The sequence below is a fragment of the Netta rufina genome (genome assembly GCF_964035555.1).
Source record: "Netta rufina genome assembly, chromosome: 2".
NCBI lineage: Eukaryota > Metazoa > Chordata > Aves > Anseriformes > Anatidae > Netta > Netta rufina.
In genome coordinates, this window is record NC_140124.1 from 70114468 (window position 1) to 70124063 (window position 9596).

The window sequence follows — 9596 nt, forward strand, 5'->3', positions numbered from 1 at the left end:
TAGTAACAGCGATCTTTTAGCGGTTTTGACTAAGAGAAAACTTGTACAAATGCCTTAAACTCTACCATTTGAATGACATATCAGAGTGTGTTTAGAAACATCCTGAGAGGAAGCAGCAAAAGTTTAGCTCAACACACAGAGCGAGAGATCTGGCAATCATGCTGTATTCCCACTCACATCATGCCCTACCAATACCAACAGAAATTACAGATGTGTGAGACATCGCTCTTCCTATGGGTGTGCCTGTCCTTGCTGGAGCCTGTGTCAGCCGCCCTCCAGCAGGCATCAACACCTGGAAGGCTTGGGTTACATTGCCCAAGTTTTAAAGCCACTGCTAAAATCTCTCTTGGCCCCAGCAAAATGAACCACAAAAGCTCCCAGTGATTACTGCTGTGCTACATTTCCCATTTTTCCCCTCTAGCGTTACTGACAGATGGACATTACTGACCAGCGATAGGATGCTGAACTGGGCAGATCTTTTGTGACAATGCATATAGTTTTACAATCTCATTATTTCTTCAAGACACAATTCCAGGTCTGTTAGTTTTAACCTTGTACATGACCTGGCCAGTAAAATATGACTGAAGAGTCACACTGTGCTGGCACACGCTATATTTTATACATGCAACTGGGGAAAATCAGGTGCTAAAATCAAGCATAACTATTACATAGCAACTAGCCAAAGTACAATCCAGCTAATTTTCCTGAAGGTACTTTGAATTGTTTTGAACCCTTAATATTTCTACATTCAAGTGTTGTCAATATGCAGATGATGTTTCATCAGATAACTGTTTTATGGAAAGAACTTCAAAAAATACCGACTTTTGAGTATCTACTAAATACAACATCCAACACAACACAGTGTCAGAGAAGTATTTTGAAGTTGTATATATTTCAACTGACTTAAAAATGTACCTCAATGGTTTTCCCACTTGCGTATCTGTAAAATGTATATCCAATGGCTTTAGACTAAAACCATTTTTTTATTATTCCTTGAAACAAACAAATTTCTGTAAACTAGTGCTTTACAGCAAATAGAAATTCTTACAGAGGTATGCATTAGCACTTGCAAAATGAAAATCCCAATCAGAAAGGAAGAAAGATTTTTCCTTCCTTCTGTATCTATCCAACGTACTCTGAAAAACAGGGTTTGATTTTTCAGATGCTATTACGACAATCAGCAAAGACTGAACATAAGTCTTAATTTACAGAAAAGCTGTGAAACTTTCAGAAACTGTGGGGGCAGAAGAGTTGGAGAAGCACAACTATAAATGTGGTTAGGCCACTTAAAACATTTACTTTATCTTTCTCCACAGAATAAAATAAAATAAAATAAAATAAAATAAAATAAAATAAAATAAAATAAAATAAAATAAAATAAAATAAAATGGCCTAGAAGCAAGATTTGATCAGAGTTGTACTAATTTATTTTATGCAGTGCGATTATAAACTGTGCAACCTCACTGAAGAATCACAAAATCTATCACAAAATCCAAAACCCAGTTATGGTAATTACTTTGTTTCACTATTCAGTAAAATTACTAAGTAGCTTTCAACTATTTATCTAATAGTTACTTTACTTCACATTTTAATGCTAGCAAAGTGGCTTTAAAATCATTACAAAAATGAAAATCTATGGTTAAATTTTTTTCTAACATCCATCTATGTATTCATACATGTTTGTAGATTCCTTGCAAAAGATCTACAGCAGGTCACTGTTAAGGGACACACGGAAATCTTCTGAGGATGTTTATTAAAACGGTAAATATTCTTGCCTTTATACTGTACGGAACCGGTAAAATGTTAATTTTCTTTTCCTCTAAGTAGTATGGAGGGAAGTTCAAAGAAAATATTTCAAAGAGCATAATATTCTAGTTTGTAAATATTGAAAGCCCATCAAAAATTGGAAAAATAAAAGCTCTGCTTGGGGAGATGTTATGACTTTGGATAATATATTTGATAATGAAAAATACAGAGCTCTCATTCTTAAGATATTTTCTAGACTAACAATATATTGTCAGAGAAAGCACACTGTACACTTAATATGAAAATTACAAATGTCCAACTCAAAGATGAACAAAAACCCAACAATCCTGTATTTATTGACAAATTAAGGTCATCACATACCTCATCGCAACATCCATCCAAAACCTCAAAGGCACAGAAGAAGTTAATAGGACTTACATATTCCCTTTCACCTTACAAATACAGTCTGTAGAGCTCACTCTTTCAGCAGATATCCAAAAATAATACATTACCCAGTGACACCAGATTTGGAGTTCGTTATAGTACATTATGAGTGGCATTACTGGCCTGCATATCAGTTCTATCTAACACATCTGCACATCCAGTTATGACATATTTAAAAAGTCATTCTGGTTGTCAATGCTTTGTATGAAGTACAATCTTTGCAAGCACAGAGAATTTATGAGAGAGAGATGAAACCATAACAGTTCGTAACTTGTTTCTTCCATGGCTTTGGCACAGGTCAGTCATGCCACAGTGGTCAGGAATAAATGAAGCTGCACCTAGTGAGAAGTCAAAGGGGGATACTGCATCACCGATGCTGTTCCAGCTGTATCAAGCTTCCCGAAGAACAAGAGGCTGTGGCATGTATTGTTAAGTTCAGTGTGTCCAACAATTTATCCTCATTCAAGAGGTACTGAAAGTAGGAATAGTGGGAGCAAGCTTCTCTGATAGTACAGACTTGTAAGGTGGAAGTAATTACTCTGTAACTCTACGTGTGAGTGGCAATGCATTAGCCAACATCTTTGATTGACCCAAAAACCTCAAGAAATAAAATTGCAGTCCGTTGCAAGGGAGAGACTGTGAAGGTAAGAATTATCAGAACCTCGTATCCTTTGTGGAGGAAGCATCTCTCCCCCTGCTCTCTTCCTCTCCTCCCTCTCCCTCCCTGACAGACATGGGTAAGTCAAAGCAAAAAAATATATCTATATCTGTTTTCATAATATACATGCACATTACATATACATGCTCGTACAAAGCAGTTTTGTACATTAAAAAACTGTTAACCATCTCCTTTTCTGTGATTCACTTGCAATCCTACAGAGGACACAATCAGAATTTAACTCCTTTGGCTATTTGGACTTCAGGAGCAGTTACTAGATTCTTGCTAGGCCAGATCACAGCAGAGAGCAGGACACGCTGAAAGAGTCAGGGCTGAGGCAGTTTCTAGGCAGCAGCAGAAGAGGGGGCACCGAGGCCTCCTGGGTTCTGTCTAGAGCTCTGGGACAGAAGATAAGAAATATCTCAAACTGGTGAAAGACAATGTGGCAAGGGATGTGGAAAAGCATCACGTTTCTTGCACTAAATGTGGCGGTGCCATTCCTAAGGTGCTCTTCCATTAGCTCTCCATTTTTAAAAAGGGAAAGTCACCAAAGGGGGACCAACAGCTAATCCTAAAATCTATTTTAAGTTAGATGTACAGCTTTGACTCTTCTTGAAGAATCACAGAGAAGTTTGGGTTGGAAGGGACTTTAAAGCCTATCCAGTTCCAACCTCCCCGCCATGGGCAGGGACACTTCCCACCACACCAGGCTGCCCAAGGCCCCATCTGGCCTGGCCTTGAACACCTCCAGGGATGGGGCATCCACAGCTTCTCTGGGCAACCTGTGCCAGTGCCTCACCACCCTCACAGTGAAGAATTTCTTCCTAATGTCTAGTGTAAATCTCCCGTTTTACTTTAAAGCCATTTCCCCTTGTCCTTTCACTGCCCTCCCTGACACAGAGTCCATCCCCAGCTTTCCTGTAGGCCCCATGCAGGTACAGGAAGGCCACTGTAAGGTCTCCCCAGAGTCTCCTCTTCTGCAGGCTGAACAACCCCATCTCCCTCGGCCTGTCTCCATAGGAGAGGTGCTCCAGCCCCTTGATCATCCTCATGACCCTCCTCTGGACCTGTTCCAACAGGTCCATGTCCGTGTGCTGGGAGCCCCAGAGCTGAGTGCAGGGCTCCAGGTGGGGTCTCATAAGAGCAGCGTGGTGGAGGGCCACAATCACCTCCCTCACAGGTTTTGGTGCAGCCCAGAATATGGTTAGCCTTCTGGGCTGCAAGCGCATGTTGCCGCCTCATGTCCAATTTTTCTTACACCAATATCCACAAGTCCTCAGGGCTGCTCTCAATCCGTTCATCCCCCAGTCTGTACTCATGTTTGGGATCGCCCTGACCCAGGTGCAGGACCTTGCACTCAGCCTAGTCAAGCAAATCTCTCTTAGTCTTTCACCTCTTCTGAAATAAGCAGTAATATTCGTTCAATTTGTTGTCAAACTAAAACCAGAAAGATCCAGCCATTACAGCACAATGACTGTAAGACCCCCTTTCATGAAGAAATGTCATTGATATTTGGGCAACATCTTAGGAATTTTCACAGTAAAAAAAAAAAAAAGAAACAAAAGAGATATCCCAAGATACTTTAAAATTTCTGTGAGACAGATTGAATAAAAACAACCCGTTTCAGTGGGGAAACAATTGCTACTGCCCAAATGGGTATTATCGGTTTTATGTTGCTATCAGTTTTTCGTCAAATAGCTACCAAAAACTACAATGCATTCCAAGTTGCATACAGCAGATAGTGGATTTTACCTTTCAGCTAACTTGAGTGAAAGAGATCTTTAAACTTCCTGGTAAAAGCTCACAAAACATGATAAAGATGTGATTGCTACAATATAACTAGGACTGTGATACAAACTTTACTTTTAAATTGATATTCCCATGCAAGATCCAGTTTTCAACTAAGTGACAGCATTTCTCCTCCAGTTTTCTATGTTCTACCATTTCAGAAATTAGCACAGTAGTTGAAGAAGAGCCCATGGCATCAGAAGCATTTTTATTTTTATTTTTTTGAACTTGAGACCACTGTTGGATACACAAAGTTTAAATTTTCATAGAATACATGTCTTTGGGGCTTACATATTAGGTGATCAAACTTGACATATATTCTAATACAAGACCACAGAACTTCAGTCAGGTGCTTCTGAAATTGGTTTCAGTTTGTAGTTTCACTATATCTGTAAAATTTAATGTCAAAGGCTTTAGTTCTAAAAATAAAAACAAAAATAACAAATCATCATCTGAAGTGAAATATCACCTTGAAAACAACAGACTTTAGGATAAAAAAAAAAAAAGTGCATGTATTTTGCAAGACACATGAAGGATTTAAAAAAAGACATTTTCTAATCTATAAAACATAAATAAACATATAATTTTGGACTACAGGACTTTAAATATGTCAACTTTTAACATTTTAATGGAAACTGGTTAAGTCACTTTAAAATACTAGGTTTATGAGCAATGCCAAGGTGAAATACACAGTGAAGAAAAGACACCAATGCACACTTGCACTTGGCGAGGTTCAGACAAATCGCTCTGCTTACTTCCTGGTAAACCCCAGTAGGAATGTTTTAATCTGAGTAGCAATCACAGCCCGGGTCTAACTACAGTTACTCAAATGTATTGATCCAGTGGGTCACGTAAACCATCAACTGTAACAGTTATACCTAGAGGAAAGATGGAAACACTTGGTCGTTTGATTAGATAAAATCTCCAACAGGCAGAGAATTTCACTACATTTCCACTGCAGTTAGTACAGCAGTTACTGAAATTTAGAAGATAGAGACCCTGCCAAACTGAGCACAGCTTTAGTACTGCCTTTTGGTACTTTTGACCTGTCAGATTATGCAGTTGTCCAGGGAAGTACCTTTATAGGATCATTTCTACATTTCATCAAATGAATTTGTCACAGCAATCTTGATTTAGGCTGACTTTAATCCCAGACATGACAGCAAGGGTCTGCCAGAGGAGGTCAAGTGATGTGACTGTGGAGGCAGCAACCACAGCTGCTTTCCAAACGAACCATCTACGTGGCGGTATGGCACCACACTTACAACTACCCCACTGGAGAAGACGAGAACAAGCAACAGTCTTGCAGTGGGCGGGGAACAAGCCCATAAAGTAAAGCAAACTTGTCACAACATAAAAGAAAGTAGCCCCAGTACTTGCTGGAACACAGAACTTCTCAAAAGCTACAGCAATGCAGAAGGCAGCAGACATGGATGAAGAAAGATGGTGTAAAACGCGCCTATTGAAACAAATTTGGGAAGAAAAAAAAAAAAAAGATGGCACTTTTACTTATATTTTCCTTTACCTGCCTTGACCAATTTTTCCAAGTCTGTCCACCTCACTGACATGTTGTCACTTGAAGACTCAAACTAACAAACAGAAAAACTATGCTCCTTGCCTCACCCATTGAGGTTGGCAAGATTACTGTCTTTCATTTTCCATCTAGAAAAGACAGCCTCTTCAATGCTTTTCTATAAATGTTTCACATTTTCTTCAAATCAACTCCCCCCTCAAAAAAAAAAAAAAAAAAAAAAAAAAAAAAAAAAAAGCGCTGGTCATCATTAAAACAACTCTGAGAAAGCAGAGGAACAAATGACATGAAGGATACAGCCAGCCCAACAAAGTCACCCTTTCAGCCTGTTAGCATATTTCAAGGTTTCTATCTTTGAATTCCCAATCATCGGCCTATAGTTGGGCTCCCTCTCTCCCAAGTTTATATCTAGAGTAAAAATCATCCCATACACAACCGAATCCACAAAGAATTTTTTGTTAAAAAAGGAACTTACCTTCATTTGTATTGCTTATAAGCGGATTTCTCATTTGTATTTTGGAAGAACCATGGCACCTATCAGCAGGAGCAGTTAGCATTCATACTCAGCCTAACAATCTCAAATAGATTTTACATTTTTCATTCAAGACACAAGATGAAGATTCAGAAGGAAAAATGGATATATAGCAAATTGCACTGGACTTCAATCACCAGACTGAAAAAATACTGTATTGCGTTAGTTACAATGAAATATCCACAAAATGGTCAATAACGTGGTAGTTCACGGAGAATTTAAATTATCCAATATTCAACGTTTCAGTTCAACTTGAAGTTATATACCTCCCAAATTAGTATTCACTACATTTAAATTATTTATGATTTCTGATTTTTCAGGCACGGCTCTGTAAATTGCATCAAAAGACAAGACTTGTCAAACAATAACAGCAACTTAGAAAAAAACAAACACATGCAACAGTTTGACCACATCTGAGTCCAAAAGCATTAACAATTTTGGCACTTCAAGTAAACTTTGCACTTACACAATGAACGAAAGTGACTGGTTTTAAAAGTAAAAAAAAAAAAAAAGCAGTCTATGATTGCAAGCATTTTGAGAGACGCACTTTTGCCCAACGAATACGATGCGTAGCCTTCCTAGTGAGGATGACCATGGTCAACAGCCTACTGAGCCTTTCATACAAGTCAACATTGGGAACACAGCGTAAGACGAACAAACAGATTAATAAAGGCTGCTCACTGTTTAACTTCAGCCCAACATCCAGCAAGCAGAACTTTTCTTGTCATTCTCATGCCTATCGAAAATGACGTCCCATTGTTGGTCATTGAACAAATCCAGAAACACGCAACACGCAAGCATTGGCCACAGCACGGTCTACGGGCCCAACTCTTCAAACCCGACAGAACTTTTCCTGAAGTCAAAGCAAGTTTTGGGCAATTCTTTCCTACACAGAGCGGTCCCTACGTTTCTCAGCCACTTCCAGGGATCATCCCTTCAAGACTGGCTATGAGGATGGGGGAAACTTGCCAAAGCAATTAACCGTGATTTATCTGCCTTGGGAACACAGGCCTTCGGTCCTCTCATCCATCAGTTCAGCACCTCTGCTCAGCCTTCAACTTGCTTCAGACATAAGCCCACACGGGGTACCCTTCCCTGGCTTACACAGGTCTGTTCGCCCACGGGTGTAATGCCACTCTGAGGAGACACCTGCGCACCAGCAGCGCGCACAGCAAGGCGTCTCCTTCTGCCAAGTGTCCTGAAGGCCGCCTGTCTCCTTTGACCTTAGCATTCCAGCCTCTAGATATAAATATTTTTTTTTTATATATATAAATCGCGGACTGGCTGCCTGCTAACCATGCGATAAACACCTTTGTGGCTTGGGGTGACTACCCCATTTACCCAAAAGACAAGACAGGCTCCGAAACGGCCGCCGCTTTGCACTCCCAGGGATGACTTCTCGTCAAAATAAAAACAAGGAAGTTAAATCCAAGAGGACCATGATGCCTTTCAATTAAGGGCAAGGATGTGAGAATTGCCACACACAGGACAGGAAATTCGAAGTTGGGCTGTCACCGCACCCCCCGCCGCCACCCCGAAGCCCCTTCCCCTGCTGCCAGCCTGCCCCGCGGCCGCCCGGCGTGCGGGAGCCCCAGCTCGGCAGCCCCCCCGGCTCCTCGGGCAGCCGTGCCCGGCGCTGTGGCGCGGGGCAGGTCGCGCTCCTGGCGTTTCGCATCGCGGCGCGCAGGATGGTGGCACAGCACTTCGCTGCGGGGACGGCGCCGGCAGCGAGCAGCGCACCAACCTCCCCCCCCCCCCCCGCTTTTCCCTCTCCCTTTACACACACGCACACGCACACACACGCAGCCCGGTTCCGGACCCGGGCGCTAACTCGGCTCTTTGCACGCCTCTTTGCACGCCTCTTTGCACGCCGCTCTGGCGCGCTCGCCCCGGGGCCGAGCGGCGGCGGCTGTCAGCGCTGCTCCCGGGCACCGGGGGGAGCGGGGGGGCACCGGCGGGGTCCGGAGGGGACCGGAGGGCACCGGGGGGGGGCCGCGCAGGCCACGGGCGGCAGCGCTCGGGCTCCTGCCCTCCTTCCGTCCTCCCGCCGGGGGCAGCCGGGCCGGGGCCCTGCCGGCGGGGGTGACACGGGGCGAGGCGAGCCGCGGGCGGGGCGGGGTGCGGCGGGGTGGCCGGCGGGGCCGGGGCCGGCGGCGGGGGGGCTGTTACCTCGTAGAGTTCCTCGGAAGCCATGCTGGGGAGCCTCACAAGGTGGAGTTGGGTGCGGGCTCGCGGAGACTTTGTTTCAGTTGGTGGCCGTGTGGCCTCCTCCTCCCCCCCCGTCTCCTCCGTCTCCCTCCTCCTCCTCCTCCTCCTCCTCCTGCTGCTGCTGCTGCTCCTCTCTTCTTCTTCTTCTTCTTTTTCTTCTTCTTCTTCTTCTTCCTCCTCCCCCTCCTCCTCCTCCTCCTCCTCCTCCTCCTCCGCCCCGCGCGTCTCTCTCCAGCGCACCCCGCAGCCCCGCTCGCTGAATGCCGCTGAGCTGCCGCTGCCGCTGCCGCTGCTGCTGGCGGCGGGGCTGCGCGCACCGCAGCTGCGCAACGCGGCTCGCGCCCCGATCGCGAGCGCGCCCTCGCGCTCTACTCCCCCCCCACACCCCCCCTCCCCTCCCCTCTCCTCCCCTCTCCTCCCCTCCCTCGCTCCGCCACCTCCCGCGGGCGCGCGCTCGCTCACGCGCGCGCGCACGCGGCGGCGCCCCGGGCGCGCGCGCGCGCGCTCCCGCCTCCTCCTTCCCCCCCCCCCCCCCCCCCTCAAGCCCTCCGTTCCCCGGCCCGGCCCGCTCGCTCCCTCCCCAGGAACACTAATCGAGCGCAGAGAGAGCGCCGCACCGCCGCCGCTCCGCCTCGCCGCCCGCCCGGCACCATCCTCCTCCTCCTCCTCCTCCTCCTCCTCCTCCTCCT

The 9596-nt window shown here is 45.0% G+C and overlaps 1 protein-coding gene across 1 annotated transcript in view; it reads right to left on the reverse strand.

The window, feature by feature from the left end:
- CDYL (chromodomain Y like) overlaps positions 1 to 8975 on the reverse strand; it is a 104508-nt gene extending 95533 nt beyond the window's left edge. The window contains exon 1 of the mRNA XM_084282808.1: positions 8869 to 8975. Coding sequence (XP_084138934.1) covers positions 8869 to 8892 — 24 coding nt within the window. The 5' untranslated portion in view covers positions 8893 to 8975. The remainder of the gene's footprint in view (positions 1 to 8868) is intronic.
- Between the last annotated feature and the right edge of the window lie 621 nt (positions 8976 to 9596).